Source organism: Xyrauchen texanus, chromosome 7 (genome assembly GCF_025860055.1).
Source record: "Xyrauchen texanus isolate HMW12.3.18 chromosome 7, RBS_HiC_50CHRs, whole genome shotgun sequence".
Lineage (NCBI taxonomy): Eukaryota > Metazoa > Chordata > Actinopteri > Cypriniformes > Catostomidae > Xyrauchen > Xyrauchen texanus.
In genome coordinates, this window is record NC_068282.1 from 42574071 (window position 1) to 42595339 (window position 21269).

At 36.3% G+C, this 21269-nt stretch overlaps 1 protein-coding gene across 2 annotated transcripts in view; it reads left to right on the top strand.

Annotated features, from left to right (window-relative positions):
* myh11a (myosin, heavy chain 11a, smooth muscle) overlaps positions 1-21269 on the top strand; it is a 48509-nt gene that overhangs the window by 16899 nt on the left and 10341 nt on the right. For both annotated transcript variants that reach the window (XM_052130081.1, XM_052130082.1), the window contains exons 5-34: positions 3018-3117; positions 6565-6657; positions 6769-6832; positions 7002-7100; positions 7291-7434; positions 7626-7721; positions 7814-7932; positions 8827-8979; positions 9069-9242; positions 9552-9725; positions 9831-9945; positions 10184-10377; positions 11706-11827; positions 12576-12645; positions 12741-12901; positions 12984-13092; positions 14558-14896; positions 15055-15192; positions 15308-15431; positions 15568-15739; positions 17100-17312; positions 17520-17664; positions 17762-17968; positions 18078-18182; positions 19170-19322; positions 19432-19680; positions 19781-19993; positions 20135-20347; positions 20431-20592; positions 20706-20834. In XM_052130081.1, coding sequence (XP_051986041.1) covers positions 3018-3117; positions 6565-6657; positions 6769-6832; positions 7002-7100; positions 7291-7434; positions 7626-7721; positions 7814-7932; positions 8827-8979; positions 9069-9242; positions 9552-9725; positions 9831-9945; positions 10184-10377; positions 11706-11827; positions 12576-12645; positions 12741-12901; positions 12984-13092; positions 14558-14896; positions 15055-15192; positions 15308-15431; positions 15568-15739; positions 17100-17312; positions 17520-17664; positions 17762-17968; positions 18078-18182; positions 19170-19322; positions 19432-19680; positions 19781-19993; positions 20135-20347; positions 20431-20592; positions 20706-20834 — 4549 coding nt within the window. The remainder of the gene's footprint in view (positions 1-3017; positions 3118-6564; positions 6658-6768; positions 6833-7001; positions 7101-7290; positions 7435-7625; positions 7722-7813; positions 7933-8826; positions 8980-9068; positions 9243-9551; positions 9726-9830; positions 9946-10183; positions 10378-11705; positions 11828-12575; positions 12646-12740; positions 12902-12983; positions 13093-14557; positions 14897-15054; positions 15193-15307; positions 15432-15567; positions 15740-17099; positions 17313-17519; positions 17665-17761; positions 17969-18077; positions 18183-19169; positions 19323-19431; positions 19681-19780; positions 19994-20134; positions 20348-20430; positions 20593-20705; positions 20835-21269) is intronic.

Genomic DNA, 21269 nt, shown 5'->3' on the forward strand with positions numbered 1-21269 from the left:
TGAAGAAACCTGCTTACTGACTGGGCCGCATGTACATGGGAGAAAAGAGAAATCTGTGAACACATTGCATTTAAACGGGAACGCCACTTTCCAGCCTTAAGCAGCTTTCTTGCTTTAAACAGCTTTCTGGTGTCCATGTAAACAAACTCACTGTTTACAAACTTCCTCTGAGTGTGGAAAAGGAAATGGAAGCCATTTAAAGTGCTCCATGGCAACTTTTGCTATGGCATAGAACTCTCTAATGACATCAGGCTGTTTCCGCATGTCTCAGCTCAACTCTCTCATGGTTTGTTTTCTTGAATCTGTCCCAAAGCAAAAAAAATAATAATAATTTGTAATGAGTCATTTGGATCAAGAGGAATCACCTAAAGAGTGTTATTTGATTGTTAAACACATGGATCGTTAAAACCACTGATCTGAATCAACCCCCCCTTATGTGTTTTCCCATACCTCATATCTAATGCAGTGTGTGGAAGTAAATCAATACTTCAATCACCATTAGGTCAGATTGTTGGCATCACTACACTAATTATCACAAAATATACTGTACAAGATGTCATAAATGGTCAAAAACTATGCTTCTACAAACATTTCAGTGTAAAGTATCCCAAAAAATGGCTTTATAAGTATTGGATGTGCTGCTCTAAGGGCACTCTGCTCCTGCCAAAGAACCAGCCCTTCAGCTACAGCTAGGCCTTGTGGATCCCAGACTTAGTTTTCCTAATATGGAAATGTTGGCGTGTTAGCATGAATGTTGGGATAAGTCATATCTCTCTCATATATCATACAAGCTCATAGAACACTGTGAGGCTGGTAACTGTAACCCCTTGTAACAAAGACAAATATTGTGTTTTAAGTTACCACAAATTTAGTTACTTTCCTGATTTGTGAAACTTCAATATTCTCAATCACTATTTATTTTGTTTAATCCACAGTTCTTAAAATCATTTCTGAACTAATTTTCTCAGGATAAATTCTTCCACAATACATGCTTTGAAAAATAAAGGTAAAATTAAAAAAAGAACTGTCCACCTTTTTTTTTTTGATAAAGTAATTTGTTCTCCATCATCAGTGTTAAGGAGGAACAAGGAAGGTCAAGTGTTTGGCATCATTGTAAAGAAAACATTTACATTTTTATAATGATATAGATTATGATCAATTCTGAGACTCTCAGCCTAAGAAACTGCTGAAAAATCACAAAAAAACTTTAACCAAATGTACTATATTTCTTTTTTATTTTGATTTTGTATTATATATATCTGGGTGTAAATAAGGTGGCTCTTGTTTTGTTTTCTTTCCAATCATGTCAACTGTAACTGAGTAAAATGTTGTGTTGATTCAACAAAGCAATCAAAATGTATAGTGTTACAAAAAGAATGTATATTAGTGCCCAAAAATGTCTCCAAGTGTCCAAAAGCCTCTCCAACAAAAAAACATTACTGAACATAAGAACTAATTACACATACAAACAAAAAAATGACTAAAGGTTTGGACAGCATGCAGACATGATTTTAGTTATGAGATTTCACAAAATGAGTGCCATTTGACTCAGTGAGTCTGCATCACTGACTCTGTGTTATGTACTTGGTGTCATCTCCTGGTGGCCATATGTAACAGTTACCAATCACATGTCTCTCTGCCCATATATGGATTATTTTTGGTCCGGTCTGAACTCAGTCCAATTGGTTTAGCGTTCCATGACACTAAATCATTTACGATCTAGGAAAGCTAACAGATTGCAAGTTGCCAGATAGCCTGATGCTGTGTGGACATTGTGCACATTGTGCTTCGTGTCAATTATCTAATGATCTATGCATCCAGTTACTTTGTGTGTAAGCTTGTTTGAAAGAAAATGGCCTCCTAATGGTATGTGGTTATGTTCTGTTTATTTTATCAGCAAGTTATAAGTTATAAGTGAAAACGCAGGATATAAGCAACAGCTGTTCACATGAAACATAAATGTCAAAGACATATACTTGAGTAAAAAAAAAATAGCCTGGTTGTATTTTACTTTTTGAGAGCTTTCCAACAACATATAGCTATTTGATCAGTTTGATGTTTCTACAGATTATAATAATATGTACAAAACAGAACACTTCTGATTTGTCTGCAAATTTCAAAGCACTTGTTCAATTTTGGTCATAATGCCTATATGCATTTTAAAGTAGAGCTTCTAAGCTTTAAACAATACCTATTTTATATTGATCAAGACTGTAGTTATTAATATTTTGACAATTATATTGTTTTTCTTGCCGACAAGCCCATCTGAGCTTAAAGGGTTCAATTATTGTGGACTGATTAAAATGACTGACTTTCATTAAAGTAAATTACTTTTAATAACTAATAAAAGCATATTTCTAAAATAATATTATTTGTGTAAAATACATGTAAAATATATGCCTGTTTGTGTTGCTTTAATAGCCGAAAGTGTGTTTAATGTGTCAGTTGCATGACTTATGCATGACAATGAAATACAAACATTCATTTGAATTGGTTGTGTGTAAATCAAAAACGTTTTTGTAAAAAAAATGTGTTTTGTTTTTAGAAAGTAACTCAAAAGTCATTTGTAATTTGATTACTTTTCCGATGAAGAATGATTTCTATTTTTGAGAAGTAAATAGGAATGATTAATTATTACTAGATTTATTATCAATAATATTAAGTATTATTGATAATAAATATAATTATAATGAATAATTTATTTGTCGTTTTCAAAAATAGTAATCTGATTGAGTATTATTTTTGTCATTATATATTTTTTTATACAATATTATTTGTCATACAATAGTCAGGCTTTTATTTTGGCAGAAAACATAAGAAAGACCTTGCTTTACAATGTAAAACGTAGATGCTTTTATCTATCTATCCATCCATCCATATTCTATAGCCGCTTGTCATATGTAGGGTCATTGGTAGTGCTGGAGTCTCTGGCCGAAGGCAGGGATTTCTTGCTTTTATCGTGAATATTAAATATGTATTAAATCGAATGTTCTAAATAAATGTTGCTTTATTTCTAGTGGTGAATCTGGTGCTGGCAAGACAGAAAACACCAAGAAAGTCATCCAGTATTTGGCAGTAGTGGCCTCGTCCCACAAAGGCAAGAAAGACACAAGTGCTGTAAGTTTGAAAACCGCTGTATCTCCTCAGGCCTGCTCAAATGGTCCCAGATAGCATAGAGAGCCAAATAAAGTTTAATACAGTGTAATGCTTTCCCCTTGCTTTGACCCTGTTCTTTCCGATTCAGATTCTGACATTTTGAATCCTTTCATTATAAGTTAAGTAATGATGTGCAAAGGTTATATTGTGACTACTAAGTGAACAGATAAGAAAACTCCCTTCAGTCTTTTAAGTTTGATATCACATCCCATTTATAACAAGATTTTGTTACCAAAATATTTTTTAGGATTTTTGAGCCATTTTAATATCACTGTTCAAGGAAATCGAGTCTTCAGCAGTCTAGGGAGAACAAGTGAATGCAAAAGAGTATGCTTAGTTTACAATTATCTAATGACAATTTCCTTAATGAATTTCCTCACATAGCAACATTCAGGACAACAGTTTGCCTATGTGAGTAAAAAAGAATGCCCAAAATTCCTTTGTGTGTGGATTTGGAAATTTGCATGCTTGAGTTTCACACTGAGAGTGACATTAGAAAACAAGTCTTATATGGAGGGACCCTATACAAAGCAACCCCTTAAGGCTGCTGTGCAAATGGTTGTACACAAATAACCTAAGAAACCATTGTGCTCCATTGTTCACAAGAAGTCTTATACTGTTAACAGAACCCAACAAGTGGTGCTGGACGAACCCAACAAAAAAAAAAAATATATATATATATATATAAAAGATTATAGCAATAGATCACAAGTGTGCTATTCCCCCATCTGAGATGCGGTTAACTCTTTCTTTGCCAGAGTGGATGGCTGGCATTGAAATGGTCTATCTGAACACAGTGTGTGTGCATGCCAATTTATAGCCTTTTGAATCGATTATCTTATATCCTGTCTTATTTTTCTTTTATCACCTATTAATTTACCACGGGTTAATGTGCATCATCTGACAAGCTCATATGTGTGTGTATTACGAATTTAATTACAATATACATGTAGATCTCAATATACTGTAAATGTAAATCTGTGTCAAATGAAGATATACTGTACACATGGATACACATTGAACAAATACATATGCACACATTATAGCTTTTTCATAACTCTTTATTCATTTGTAACTGCCATATATATGAGCTTAATAGGGGTGCATGTAGTAGTTCTTAGTTTAGAATGTATTTGTATTGTTATCGTTACACTTACATGCACAGTTTTGAAATTTACTGAACACCTGCTATTCTTTTTATGATAAAAGAATAATGTTCATCATACTTGTTATACTAGTCCTCTGAAAGGTTGAGATTATTAGTTTTCTTCTTAAGGTCAAACCCAAAGAAGGATAAAGGAATAGTTCACCCTAAAAACGTTGTTTTAAACCTGCATGATGCAATGTTTTCAAAGAACACAAAAGTGGATTTAAAATATATATATAATTACACAGCTTTTGCCATATAATGACAGTTCATAGTGACTAGGGCTCCAAAAAAAGCTCCAATCTCGACAAAAAACCATCATAAAAGCACCATAAAACCAGTAGTCCATTCATATTGTGTGCTATATTTCAAATCTTGTGAATTCATAATTTAAGTAATTATACACTGATAACCTTCACCTCCGCCGAAGTTCGCATCCAGATTAAAAAATGCCAAAACTGTATTGGTTCTCAAGCATGTAGTAGCCAAATACGACATCCCATATATGAATTGGATGTGAATGTGGGTTTAGTTTAGTTTAGCTTTGTTAATCCCACAACCTGGCAATTTATGGTAGGGCTTCACACAACAAACAAGGACTGTAAAAGATATGTATGTCTAGGTTACATTAAAACCAAACAATTACAGCACTTCTTGGTACATAATAAACATAACACAAATTAAACATATAAAACATATTTAACATATTGCAGCATGTTTTCCATATATAAATATAGATATTAATAAATATAATAAGTAAGTATAATTTTATGAATTACATAAGTGGATATCTTTGGCACAAAAGTACATTTGTAGCGATTAGTTAGACACCTGATACTCCGTTAACGCCTGCCCAAAGGCAACAATTCAGAATTAGGGTACAAGGGATGTGTGTCATCACACAACCAAACATGAGTTTGGCCAATATTATCAGTGAATAACAACCTAAATTAAGTCTTTTCATCACAAAATGCTATCGTATGGCTTGGAAAATAGTGAATACTTTGAAAGTAGTCGTATGGACTACTTTTATACTTTTATGGTGCTTTTTGGGTGCTTTATTTTTTTCACAGTCCCTGGTCACTATGAACTGTTATTATATGGCAAGAGCTGCGTAAAGATTCTTCAAAATGTCTACTTTTGTGTTCCACGGTATAGTAAAATTAACAGCATTTGTGTTTAGAACGACATGAGGGTGAGTAAATTATGACAGAATTGTCATTTGTGGGTGAACTATTACTTAAATTGTAGATTTAGGAGTGAGAGAGAATGACTCTGTTTTTCAATAAATGCAGTCAAAGCATCAGATGAAGTCAGCTTCTGTTACTTGCTGTTCAGTGCCTCAGGGCCACTAAGAGAGACAAATGTCAAAAGTGTTTTATGAATGTTTATACAATCTTGACACTATCCTCTTTCTTCCCACAATCCATGGATTACTGTCTCTCTGCCTTTGTCATCCTAAATGTCCCTTTTTTCCTTCTTTTCTCCTTCTTTATTTTTCTTTGTCAGTGTCTGAAGCTATCAGGAATCTTCTTTCCTTCTCAGCGGCATACTCTCTCTGGCAGAGTCTTCTTTTTCTCAATAACGTTTGGTTTTGATGCTCATTAAGAAGGTAACTTAAACTTTGTGTCATGGTTGAATTCTTTCTCTTTCTCCAAAATGATAATCTAATTATCAGGTCAAATGACACAAGTTGCCTTGTGATGCAAAGGCGGCATTGTCCTCTTATGGCTCAGTGAGTCATCCCACTGGGCCACACAGTATCTTTTATCTTGTAAAGTGGACAATTAGATCTATTATTGAGGTTCATTTCTTAAACCTCATTGATATGGCCTGTCTCATCATTCTAAGTATTCCAGACTGACCTCAAATGTTCATTTTGACATCCATGAGGTGGATATGCTTGGCAGGCTTCTCAATGTTCGTGATTTGGCAGCAATGATGCATTCTTTTGATCTTAGGGATTAAGCTAATCGAAATGGACACAAGTTCATTTTGTGCACAGTTGAAAGTACCTGCAAATTAAATATTGCTTAGACCTTTGAATCAATTTATGAAACCAAAAAAATCTACAATTCAAAGTTGCATACTTTGTCGCAGCTTAAATGATGCCTTTAATTATTTCACAAATTCTTTTGCCTGTTCTCTTCTGAATCCGAGTTCTTTCTAAATTCAAATTTTCTGGGATTCTCTTTTCCATCTTCTACTTGGCTTGTTTTCTATGGAATGATTCTTGTTATTTTCTGACCCTGGTGCTTTAGGGTGAGCTGGAAAAGCAACTATTGCAGGCTAATCCTATTTTAGAGGCCTTTGGTAATGCCAAGACCATCAAGAATGACAACTCATCCCGATTTGTAAGTTTGAAAAGGCTATATGATACCAATGACATCAGAAAGAACATAATCTGTAACAAGAATGCCAAATATTGTAACCAATTTGAGTTTTCAAATCCATTTTCTCCATAGGGCAAATTCATCCGTATTAACTTTGATGTCACAGGCTTCATAGTTGGAGCCAACATAGAAACCTGTATCCTTTAAGCAGTTATATAAGTCAAGTCATATACAGATGAAATCTCATATCTTGAATTAGCTGACACATTAGTAGTATCACTTGAAACATTCTACAGATTCATATAAATTAAAATGTTAATATTTGAACTCTACAAGGTTTCACCTTAATATCCAAACCACCTCAGATCTGTTGGAGAAATCTCGCTGTATCAGACAAGCAAAAACAGAAAGAGCCTTCCACATCTTCTACTACATGGTATCTGGAGCAAACGGAAAATTACGTGGTAGGTTGAGATGTCACCTCAACAAGTGTGAAAATATTAATATCTCATGGCTGCCCATTGTCTTTCAGCATGACTCTTCAGGTCTTGACAGTCAAAGTGAGACTGAGCTGTGTTGAAAGGTTCTTGTAAAACAGCACTGTTGTATTCTGACCAAATTATCATTGGCATGGTGATTTGTATCTTTTGACAGAGGAGCTTCTGCTTGAAAACTTCAGCAACTACCGATTCATCTCGGCTGGCCATGTCCAAATTCCAGGCAATCAGGACGATGAGATGTATGATGAAACCATGGAGGCCATGAATATCATGGGCTTCACTGAAGAGGAAAGAACAGGTATTGAATGCAATGAAATAAGCACTTAGTGTCTTTGCAGGTCATTCTTTACAAAAAGAGATATTTTCTGCTTATTACACATATTCTGTAAGCATGTAATTAACCAACACTGACTAAAAAATAAGAACTTTTGAGTCTTTAGAAAAATGATCAATTGTAATAAATGTCATCCCTCATTTTTCCCTTGTTAGATGTCCTCAAAGTGGTCTCAACTGTGCTGCAGCTGGGCAACATTGAGTTCAAGAAAGAGAGGAATCAGGAACAAGCTACCATGCCAGACAATACAGGTCCGTCACTATTGGAACATTTCCAAATTACTTCTCAATTTCATATTAAATTCACTTTACATTCTGAAATTACCACTTTAATATGTTTTTAGCTGCCCAGAAAGTTTGCCATCTCCAAGGCATTAATGTGACAGACTTCACAAGAGCCATTCTGACGCCTCGTATTAAAGTGGGGCGTGAGGTTGTGCAGAAGGCCCAAACCAAAGAACAGGTAAAGAACTCCAAAAGTAACTCTAACAAAGCACAACAGTCATGTTCCGGAAGTACACTCAAAAAAATATTTTTGCCTATTTTCAAGATGTATCCATTTAAATTTAATAACAAATTTCCATTAAATTGAATTGAATATTCTTGAAGAAATGTAATAAATAAAACTTTTTGTACAAAGATTTGTACATTATATTTTGTTAAAGATTAGGCAATTCAATTAGATTGAAATTTGTTATTTAATTTAAATGGATACATCTCGAAAATAGGCTAAATAATTTTTTTGAGTGTAAAAACCTATTCATTTTCTCTATAGACAAATTCAAAGCTCCAAGGTTGTTAATTGATGGTATATGCTTCTGTTGAAGCCATCAGTCCACATTATTTCAACTTTATTTTTTAAACAAAATGTTTAATAATGGAATTCCTGGTGAAGAACTACACTATCCATGATCCTGTAGAGAAAGATCCACCAATCAGAGAATTGTCGCAAATAAAGCGTGCCAAAATAGCTATGTAGCGACCGCACACTCCCATGAGGCACTGCAAATGACGTAATCGCAATGGTCTCCCTGCACTCTTAAACTATTTATTTATTTGTATATATCTAAATATTTTGCAATAAACTTCAAATATATTGTTTATATTTAAAAATTAAATGAGGAAAATCTTTTATCTCGGGACCGAGATGTCTAAAAAAAGTGGGCAGGCACTGCAGCGAGAGTACAGTGGTTGTGCTGTGATGTTGTGCATTTGGTTTAATGTTGAACAAATCTGTGATGTAACTGTCGAAGCCAATTCCAAAAAACCTTGCAATGATGGACCATAATGGAAGGACATATTATAACCAATGAATGTTAGCTTTTACTTATCCAATTTAATGTTTACCTCCTTACAGGCTGATTTTGCAACTGAAGCCTTAGCTAAAGCCATGTATGAACGTTTGTTCCGCTGGATCCTTCAAAGAGTTAATAAAGCACTGGACAAGACGAAACGTCAGGGTGCCTCTTTCCTGGGAATCTTGGACATTGCTGGTTTTGAAATCTTTGAGGTTTGACAAAATTGAAAAGAAAGAGTTGAATTAGGTACGAAATTTGAGAAATATTATAACAAATGGTATATACTATATTGCTCCTTCAGGACAATTCCTTTGAGCAGCTCTGCATCAACTACACCAATGAGAAGCTTCAGCAGCTTTTCAACCACACCATGTTCATCCTGGAGCAGGAGGAGTACCAGCGAGAAGGCATTGATTGGAACTTCATTGACTTTGGTCTAGACTTGCAACCTTGCATCGAGCTTATTGAAAGGCCGGTAAGTTTGAGTGTGTAGATTAGTAAGAACAGCTTGATTCATATTTTCTGCATTTTTAAACAGAACCAACTACTTCCAGCTAAGATTTGATGAGGTGACCAATGTTGTTGTTTCAATCCATTTTAAAACCCAGGGCATAATTGCTACTAACAAGCATGCTTTAGGAGGTAGTCTAACAACTAATGACTTCAAGTTTATAGTTAAATTCTGGAGACCTTGATTTAAATTCCTTAGGTTGAAGTAATGATGTCTAGTTTATAAATCAAGCCATACATAATGAAACTTACTTTTACTGAATCTTTTCAACAGAACAATCCTCCAGGCATCCTGGCTCTGTTGGATGAAGAATGTTGGTTTCCAAAAGCAACAGACGTCTCCTTCGTGGAGAAACTTTGCAACACTCATGTCAATCATACTAAGTTTGCTAAACCTAAGCAACTGAAGGACAAGACTGAGTTCTCTGTGCTTCACTATGCTGGAAGGGTGAGTTCTGACATGTAAAGAGCATTGAGATCTAGACAATGAAAACACAATGGACATAGACTCTGTATTGAAAATAATGGCCCAAACCTAATATTTCTCAATCAGGTGGACTACAATGCTTCAGCATGGCTGACCAAGAACATGGACCCTCTAAATGACAATGTTACAGCACTGCTGAATAATTCCTCCAATCTATTTATGCAAGATCTGTGGAAGGATGGTCAGTATTAGAAATACATGTTTGTTATATTTCATACACTGTCTAAAATCTACTTATGAGAAGGATTTATCAAAATAATTGGGCCTAGTGAATTGGGACCACTTAATATATGTTCATGATTGGTTTCACATGATATATATGTAAATCTTAATCAAATTTGGTTTATTAAAGCAGATTCTTGATAAGTATAACTTAGATTAGAATAATGGCAGATATTTTCGTTCTTTTTCTTTTTCAGCTGATCGTGTGGTTGGATTGGAAACCATTGCCAAGATGTCAGAAAGTTCTGCACCTAGTGCCTCTAAGACTAAGAAGGGCATGTTCCGTACCGTGGGTCAGCTTTACAAAGAGTCTCTGGCCAAGCTAATGACAACACTGCACAACACCCAGCCAAACTTTGTTCGTTGCATTATCCCCAACCATGAGAAAAGGGTACGTCACCTTGCTTTCAAAAAGAGTGCAAAATATAAACTATTGTTCAAAGAGAAACTATAACTAGGCTTGGGATCGATGCCATTTTAAGTGCAAAATATAAACAATTGTTCAAAGAGAAACTATAACTAGGCTTGGGATCGATGCCATTTTAACATATTGATAATTTAAAGATTTTCCTGATGATTATCGATATACATTGAGATTTGTTTTTTTTTTTTCAGATATAAATAGGGCTGCTTGTTGCACAATAGTCTTTGAGTTTTCAAAAATATTTCTCAACACAACTTTGGTAAAGTGTGAGTGGCAGAGTTTATTATAGTGTGTCACACATCGCACGCATCTTACATAGAGCCTACATAATGTATTTTCAGTTACAAGTATGTCTTTTTGTGGTTTGACAGCTTGAATGAAAGACGTATCAATGCAACATACAGGGAAATTGCATAATAAATGTCACTATTTCTAATCTTTCAGTTTGCACAGTTATACCAGTTTCATACACTAACCTACAAACTCATCAACGTCACTTTTTTAATTCTTGAAGAAGTACAAAAACCTTCATAAATTTGGACTGCCATCAGCTCGTAATGTGTGTGTATGATGCCTTTACCATGCCGCGACCGGCTTCAGTAAATGTTATTTCTTGTGGTCTCCAAAAGGTACTATGTCAGACTACATCGAATGAAAAGCAACTGGGAGTGAATTGAAAGCACACAAATTAGCTTCTAATTTTAATGTCGATCAATAAGCTATATAGATATTTTCAACACACACTCAAGGTGACTTTTTCATATGATTCATATGACTAATTCATATGATATCGTATGACTGCACTCGTATGCATTCGTACGACTTTCACTGCAGCAAATGACGTCGCTGGACATCGTTTCCATCTAATATGTGACAATTACTTGCTTCTGTCTCACACAAGAGCTTCCTATTATGTTTACACACTCTACTGATCAGTTAGGTTTAGTTAAGGGGCTTGGGTTAGGGCATAATATTGATAAGCCTTAAAGCCTCACGTGTGGAACTTCCACATTAGACATCCGGGCATTTGCAAATAGTAATGCAATCGTACGAAAATATACAAAATAGCCAACTCGTTAAATATGTGAACATTTTCATGAGATCGGGTTGATATTTTATGACATCTCTAACTATAACCCATCTTATGCCTACCATGTTAAATCGGTATCACCAATGCTAGTACCAATGCCTTATGACTACTGCCTTATGAGAAGTGCATTCTCAGACTAGTTATGGGAAATACAGAGGGTGAAAAACAGCTATGTTTAGATGTAAGGTTCTTTTTCCACTTTTAGGCAGGAAAGCTGGATGCCAACCTGGTGCTTGAACAGTTGAGATGTAATGGTGTGCTGGAGGGTATTCGTATCTGTCGCCAAGGATTCCCCAATAGAATTGTCTTCCAGGAGTTCCGCCAGCGGTGGGTGCTTTACTCTTAATAATGTAGTTCAGACATGACAGCTCTCAGAATAAATGTAAAATGTTAGAATGGATATGACAATTGGTAGGTTAGGTCTTGGCGGGCTAGATATGCTTACACTGCTGCTTCATCTAGACTAGACCTTGACATGTGGTGCTGGGACGGAGGAAGGTTTCAGAGAGGATACTATTATAACACACTTCAGTGAAACAAGCTTATCTGCAAACAACTGAAGCGATTTAAATGTTATACAGAGAGGGAGTATGTAAGTTGATTGGCTAACAGATTACATGTCAAAGGAACCATCAGCTTGTGCCATGTAAAGTTTTATGACTGAACTTAGAATCATTTGTGGCTAATGCAACATTACTTGTACACTTTTAGGGATAGTTCGCCCAAAAATGAAACTTATTTAATCAGTTACTCACCCTCATGTTGTTCCAAACACTTATGACTTTTTTTTCTTGCATGAAACACAAAAGGACAGAAATTTAGCCGAAGTCACCATTCGCTTTCATTGCATCTTTTTTCCATAAAATTAAAGTGAATGGTGACTGAGGCTAACATTCTGCCTAACATCTCAATGGATGAAAGAAACTCAGACAGGTTTACAACAACATGAGTGAGTAAATGATGGCAGAATTTTCATTTTTGGGTGAACTATGCTTTTAATTATGTGTTATTCATCTAGTGAGATTTCTAATATTCTTATTGATGGGGTAATTTTTTTTATATTGCTTTGACACAGATATGAGATCTTGGCAGCAAGTGCTATTCCAAAGGGCTTCATGGATGGCAAGCAGGCCTGCTGTCTGATGGTACGATGATGTTGTCTAGTTTTCTTTTTTTATTATTGAGCATCATACAACCTGTTTATGTAAACATTTCTTTCTCTACCCAACTACAACTTTAGATCAAGCACCTGGACCTGGACCCAAACCTGTACCGTATTGGTCAGAGCAAAATCTTCTTCCGCACAGGAGTCCTGGCCCAGCTTGAGGAGGAGCGTGACTTGAAGATCACTGTCATAATCATTGCTTTCCAGGCACAGGCCCGAGGATTCCTAGCTAGAAAGTAGGAACCATTTATAAATATTTTTCATATATTTTTTGATTTAGCCATAATCAAAGTTATTAATATGTAAATCCCATTTTAGGGCCTTTGCCAAGAGGCAGCAACAGCTGACAGCTATGAAGGTGATCCAGAGGAACTGTGCTGCTTATCTGAAACTCAGGAACTGGCAGTGGTGGAGACTCTTCACCAAGGTGAGAGATTTCTTGTCCTCTGAATTTCTTGTCTGTTGAATGATGTGGCTATAATCATGGATTATATTAGCAAAGCTTATTCAGGTATTGAGTATAAAGGGTATAAATAGTATACGGGTTATCCAGAGTATACTGTACATAGTTCCTGTAGCTCAACTGAAAGCATTGCGATTCCAAGGAATTAGATTCCCAGGAAACACACACATATTGATAAAATATCTAGTGCATTACAGAAATTATCATTCCACAACAATTTAGTCCAAAGCCATTGTACAGAGGTGTATAACCTACAATGGCCAATGGAAATGAGGCCATTTTACAGGCCAAGTAAGATCCAATGGTGTGTAAACACTGTTCCTTTATGATGTTCTCCAACTTCAAGATAACAATGCCTCATACATTCAATGGCCCAGCTTAATGAATTCAAGGTTGGTTTTATGCACACAAAACCCCTTCCATGGCCTCTACAATCACTAGATGTGAGTGTCATTGAACGTTTCAGATGTTTTGGATTGGGAAGTCTCGATACGATACTGGTATCGGGATCGGATCCTATGCTCCGATACCAAAAACCTGAACCATCTGGCATACGAATGTCATTACATAAACATTGAGCGCACTAATTAAAATCACGTTATGTCCTAGTGAAATTATTTACCGCAAAAGCTGCAATTTAATGAGATAAATACAGTCTATAGTTTGCATGTGCTGCATGCTTCAAATGACCGGCTTCTCTGCATTAAGAATCTACTGTCATAAAGTAGCATCAAAGAAAACCAAAATAAAAGCTCAATTTAAATTGAAAAAAGTATGACAGAAATAGATCGCTACTGTATAATTTTGTAATATTTACTGTAATACTAGTACTATTAATATTAATAATAAATCAGTAGCAATTGTATTATATTTAGGCAATATCTCACATCTGTGATGCTCTGTTATGCAGCACCTCATTTGACAAAAATATATTCCAGTGTTGTATTTTGGATTGTGCTGTGAGGTTCTATATAAAAGCACTTGATAAAAATAATACAGCATTATGTTGGAAATGTATTGTTATATTTTCATTTAATTTAATTTATTTAAACAGCATTTTGATGATAAGCTGGAAATACACTGTTGATGTCAAAATTGCAGAAATAATAAAACAAACAGGTTATCGGACTCCTATCCTCCTATCAGTGAGCACCAAAAAGGAAATATTGGTACTCGTTCTCATTCTCCCAAGTTTTGAAATGCAGAGTGGAAAGTAGATCTCTTCAACCCTGATTGAGACAGTTCTTAAGGCAAAACATGGCCCTGTTGTTATTAGGTCCTTTATATAAAGAAGTGTACTTCAACCTTGATTTAAATTAGATGCTGTTTCTATAATTAGTCCACACCTGTCTAATAAAACAACTATAAGAAAACCCTTTTGACTAATCAAAGATTAGTTACACATTACCATCTCCATTCATGTCCACAGGTGAAGCCTCTCCTGCAGGTGACACGCCAAGAGGAGGAGATGGGCCTGAAGGAGGAAGAGCTCAATAAGGCCAAAGAATCTGCACAAAGATATGAAACAGAACTAAAAGATATCACACTGAAACACAAACAGATTGTGGAGGAAAGGAACGAACTCCAAGAGAAGTTGCAGGCTGAGACAGAGCTCTACGCAGAGGCAGAGGAAATGAGAATACGATTGGCCACCAAGAAACAAGAACTTGAAGAGATCTTGCATGAGATGGAGGCCAGGTTGGAGGAGGAGGAGGATCGTGGTGCGGCCCTACATATGGAAAAGAAGAAAATGCAGGACCAGCTCAGGGTATGTTTTTATTTATTGTCATAACTATGGTAGGGAACCAACACTTTTTGGAATGCTCCTCCTATATTGTGGCAGCATTTAGACATTCTTAAACACTGCCTAACCCTTAGTCATTTAGTCCATGATCCTCTTTTGTATCTAAATTTACATGTCCTAAGGACCTTGAGGAGCATCTTGAGGAAGAAGAGGATGCTCGTCAGAAGCTGCAGCTGGAGAAGGTGACCTGTGATGCCAAGATCAAAAAGTTAGAGGATGATATCTTGGTGATGGACGACCAGAACAATAAACTGCAGAAGGTTTGATTTAAAAAAAAAATATCTTACCTCATGATAGAATATCTTGGTGCTTATGTTTGAGACTAAAATTTGTTTAATGATGTTATATGATTTTTAAAAAGTACTGTATTTGCAGGAGAGGAAGCTTCTAGAGGAAAGAGTAGCAGATTATAGTTCAAACCTGGCTGAAGAGGAAGAAAAATCCAAGAATCTGACAAAGCTGAAGAATAAGCATGAGTCAATGATATCTGAACTTGAGGGTTTGTTTGTTATACAATTTGCTAAAATACCCATTTGGATACTTGCTTCATAATAATTCCATATTAATGTCTGATTATTAATAAAAAAGTAATTTATGTTCCAGTTATAAGTGACTTGTTTGTTTTTGATCTATAGTCCGCCTAAAGAAAGAAGAGAAGACTCGTCAGGAGCTGGACAAAGCTAAGAGGAAGTTGGAGAGTGAATCCAATGACCTTCAGGAGCAGATCGCCGACCTTCAAGCTCAGATTGCTGATCTGAAAGCCCAGCTTGCCAAAAAAGATGAGGAGCTCCAAGCTGCACTGGCACGGTATGCAGCTATTAATGCATTTGTCATAAAAGTGAGTTTGTCATAGAGATGGAGAAGCAACCAACAAGTGCCCAGCATTTTTAAGAACTCATTTAATACTTAAATGTTTTTTTTAACATATTTAAAAAAATATGTTTAAGCTCTTAAGACCCAAGCGTGACTGCTGTGGGCATTTTCCATTTCCCTTTATGATTTGTTACTTGTGGCACCTAATAAACAAGCAACAACAAAAAAAACGATTGTTTCTAGAGCAAATTGTGTTCCTAAAAATGAACACGTATGTGTACAGCTGGACTAAGACTTTCCAAACTATAGAAAGTCAGGTTTATTTCCAGGAGTGTTGCTTATTCAGGTTTTTCAGATGTTACAGACTTCACTTTAGAAATTAGCATAAATATTTCTGATTCAAAGTAATGGCCAGCATCATTCAATCACTTCCAACCATGTTAATAAAAAAATACATTATAAATTCTGAATCTTTTGGTCGGAATTTAGGAGTGAATGTACTTAGCTGTATAGAGAGCTATAGTATGCTCCCTTGCTCCCTATTTAGTGAATGACTTAACCTCCAGTGTGTTGTCTCTCTGCAGTGGTCTAAGAACAGTTTGAAATATAACTCCATATAAATCCTCTGAAAGCTAACTTTTTCAGCTTTTGGATAAACCCATTGCATCTCATTGTAAAAATGCACAGTAAATATATATATATGCATTTACTAATGTTAATGAATAGAACCGTATTGTACAGTGATAAAAAAATATATAACAAAATTTATATTAAAATGAAGCTTAATGACCGACAGATGTGTTAATGTTGAAAGTTATTTAAGATAACTAACATGTTTTTTCAACTTTTGAGGGAATAATGACCCAAAATGTAGTATGTGGACATCTTTTTTATCAGCACGATGACGCATGCATTTTTTAATAAATTTTTTTATAGCAGCATATCAAACAAAACTAGAGACTCTACTCTTTACACCCTAAAAGGTTTCAGTTAAATAACTTAAAGAGGTTTCTCACCAGAGGCATTTTTGTTGGCTCTGCGCCCGTAGAAGCACTTCAAGGAAATCGATGCCATGTTGTTGTGTCTTGTGACTTGGTGCACCAGAAGTTTAACCCTTAAATGACAGTTTAAGGAGTATGTAACACTGACTAGAGTGTTGTGAACAGTATTCAGTTGGTTTAAATTTATTTAAATGATGCGTTGCGTATAGCAAAGCCAAAATACAATGTCCACGCATATATAAAATACATATATTTTATAAAATATTGGATATACATTTATGTCATATTTAACACAGAAATTGAGTTACTTTGCTCTTTTGAACTGAACAGTATTCTCTATCCATTTACATCAGACTGGAGGACGAAGCAGCTCAGAAAAACAATGCACTCAAGAAGATCAGGGAGCTGGAGGGACACATCTCAGACTTACAGGAGGACCTGGAATCAGAGCGTGTTGCCCGTAACAAGGCTGAAAAGACCAAGAGAGACTTGGGAGAAGAGCTTGAAGCTCTCAAGTCAGAGCTGGAGGACACGTTAGACACCACAGCCACTCAGCAGGAGCTCAGGTGTGTGTTTGTGAGTGTATGTATACAAAGAATTGTATTTTAATTGGTAACAGGTTACAATTAGGTTCCATTTGTTAACATTAGTTAAAGCTTTAGGTGTCATGAACTAACAATTGAACAATATATTACAGCAATTATTAAACTTGATTAGGGTTAGTTAACAAAAAAACACTGTGAAGCAAATAATCAGGATATATGTTTTTTCAGGGCCAAGCGTGAGCAGGAGGTGACACTCCTCAAGAGAGCCATGGAGGAAGAGAGCCGCGTCCATGAGGCTCAGGTGCAAGAGATGAGACAGAAACATACTCAAGCTTTTGAGGAACTTACAGAACAGCTGGAGCAGTCCAAGAGGGTAAGCACCCATACCCAACGATCAACTTTATTTTTGTTGACATGTTTAACCTTCTAAAGAACGCCAAGGGCTAAATGATGTGCTTTATGCTTTTTAGGTAAGGTCAAACCTGGAGAAAGCCAAGCAAGCTTTGGAGAAGGAGACATCAGAACTCCATGTGGAGATCCGCACTACAGCTCAGGCCAAACAGGATGTGGAACACAAGAGGAAGAAGGTGGAGGGACAGCTTGCTGACCTGCAGACCCGTTTTAATGACAGCGAGAAGCAGAAGGCAGAGCTTGGAGATAGGGTCTCTAAAATCACTGTAAGTGAATGAGGATGACACACTATTCAATATTTGTAATATGTTGATGGACGAATATTCAATATGTTAGTTATTATTTAACAGAATGTTCTCGCCTTGTCCTTGGCAGGTGGAACTGGAGAGTGTTACCAACTTTCTCAATGAAGCTGAGGGGAAGAACATAAAGCTTAGCAAGGATGTGGCTACCCTGAGTTCTCAAGTCCAGGATACACAGGTACTGGCAAAGTGGCATTTTTTAATGACAGTTTACATTAATATTACATTTAATTTACAATTTAAATAATCTAAGTTTAAAAGGAATTGAAATTCTCTTATAATTTAGTCACCCTCATTCCATCCCAGATTTGTATGACTTTCTTCTGCAGAACATAAACTTTAAATATTTAGAAGAATATCTCAGCTCTCTAGGTCCATACAGTGCAAGTGAATGATGACCAAACTTTTCAAGCTCAAAAAAAGCACATAAAGGCCACATAAAGGTAATCCAATAGACTCAAATGGTCTAATCCATGTCTTCTGAAGTGATCCAATCGGTTTTGGGTGACAATGGACCAAAATATAACTCCTTTTTCACTATAAACCTTGACATCTGCAGTCTCCTTGGTGCAGATGATTTCAAACTTTATTACACTTCCTAGCGCCATCTAGTGCTCTGCGTCAAGCACTTGGGAGTGTAAACGAGCTCGAAATCATTGATCGTACCAAGAGACTGCAATGGCAATATGTACAGTGATTTTGCTCTGTTCTCACCCAAAATCACTGAGATCACTTCAGAGGACATGGATAAAACCACTGAATTAATGGATTCATTTTATGTTAACTTTATGTGCTTTTTTTTTTAGCTTAAACATTTGGTCAACGTTCACTTGCATTGTATGGAACTACAGAGCTGAAATATTCTTCCAAAAATCTTTGTTTGTGTTCTACAGAAGATAGAAAGTCATACACGTCTGGTATGGCATGAGGGTGAGTAAATGATCATTTTTGGGTGAACTAGTCCTTTAACTGGTAAGAGGCAGAATTTTCTGCAGGAGAACACACATTCAATGCTCCTCTCAATGTGACATGTTTCTGTAGTTTCTTTATTATATAATAATTGTCATTGTTTTTTATTATCATTTATATTTTTATTACATGGATTGAGATCTTCAGTCACAGTTTAGTTTGTATTTTGACTCTTGACACCTTGTGTCGGTTTTAGGAGTTGCTGGCTGAAGAGACAAGACAAAAACTCCAGTTCTCTACCAAACTACGACAAATGGAAGACGACCGTAATGCTCTACAGGAGCAGCTAGAGGAGGAAACAGAGGCAAAGAGGAACGTGGAGAGACATGTCTCAACATTGAACATACAGGTAAAACATAATAACTAGATTAATAGACCTTGCTCATTTTGCTGTATAAGTTGAAATGGTGTTCAAATAGGTTGAGTATTTGAGTCCTGAATGTCCTTTCCATTGACAGATTTCTGACTTTAAGAAGAAGCTGGAGGAGATGTCAGGTAACGTAGAATTTTTAGAGGAGGGTAAGAAGCGGCTGCAGAGAGACCTGGAGGCAGCCAATACTCAGTTTGAGGAGAAGGCAGCAGCCTACGACAAGCTTGAGAAGACCAAGAACAGACTGCAACAGGAGCTTGAGGACACACTGATGGATTTGGACAGCCAGAGACAGCTGGTGTCCAACCTTGAGAAGAAGCAGAAGAAGTTTGATCAGGTTTTTTATTATTACTCGAAATATACTGAATCCTTAAGTCCAGCTACACACACTTACATGTAGGCATGTTCTTAACTTTAGGTGCTTTTTTTCCTTTCAGATGCTTGCTGAAGAGAAGAGCATCTCCAGTAAGTATGCGGATGAACGAGATCGCGCAGAAGCTGAGGCCAGAGAGAAGGAGACCAAGGCTCTTTCTTTAGCCAGAGCACTAGAAGAAGCACAAGAAGCCCGTGATGAGTTTGAGAGAGCCAATAAAACCCTTCGTGCTGAAATGGAGGACCTGGTCAGCTCCAAAGATGATGTGGGCAAGAGTGTAAGTTCAAAATGCACATTCAAATATTTTGCCAGGTAATGCAGAAAAATTGCATTTTTGAGTCAACGCACCCAGGTCGTGAAGCTCGGAGAAATTAGGAACATACTTTTTACCTCTCAATCGCTTATTTTTTGTTTTTAGGTTCATGAGCTTGAGAAGTCAAAGCGTGGCCTGGAGGCTCAGGTAGAAGAGATGAAGACTCAATTGGAAGAGCTGGAGGATGAATTACAGGCTGCAGAGGATGCCAAGTTGCGTCTGGAAGTCAACATGCAGGCTCTAAAGGCCCAGTTTGAGAGAGACCTCCAAGGCCGAGATGAACAAGGCGAGGAGAAGAAGAGGCAGTTAGTCAAACAGGTAGAATATGTCTTCTTCGCTCATTAAATTACAAAACACACATACAGTGTGTATAAGGATTAAATGGATATGTTTACCAACAGGTCCGTGAGCTGGAAACTGAACTTGAGGATGAGCGCAAGCAAAGGACTGCAATAGCTGCTGCCAAGAAGAAACTGGAGGGAGACATGAAGGACCTTGAGGGCCAGATTGAGACATCCAACAAGGGACGAGACGAGGCGATCAAGCAGCTCCGCAAACTCCAGGTAAAAACGATGTATTATGGATTGATGGATGAATGAATGAATTGATGCCATATTGTTCTCAAAGTATAAATGGAATCATTTTTAGTAATTATTTTAGTGTCTTGTTCACTTAGGCTCAAATGAAAGACTTCCAAAGAGAGCTTGATGATGCTCGAGCTGCCAGGGAGGACGTTCTATCCAGTGCTAAGGAGACCGAGAGGAAGTCCAAGACTCTGGAGGCTGAACTTTTACAGATGCAAGAGGTGAGGCATAACATGCTGAATTAATTTGTCAGAAAGGAGATATGTAAGGAGCTATCCATTAAAACAATGTTGTTATTTCCAAACCAATATGATGTTGGGCTTTATTTGCATTGACTAACTTAGGGTTTTCCAACCAGTGACAAATGAAGCGAGTGCAATGGCTGAAATTGTGATAAAAATGCCAAATGAAAAATATATATATTTATATAAAAAATAAATAAAATTAATTAATTAACTCTTTAGGGGCACACAGAGAAAATATATATAGATATTTAAAAAATAAAAATAACTACAGTCTTGACCTTGATATTGCACTGTACAATTTATTGTAATCGGAAAACACATCAAACTAATCAAATAGCCATGTGTCATATGTCGTTGGAAAGCTCCCAAAGAGTAAAATACAACCCCCCATATATTTTACTCAGAGACAAC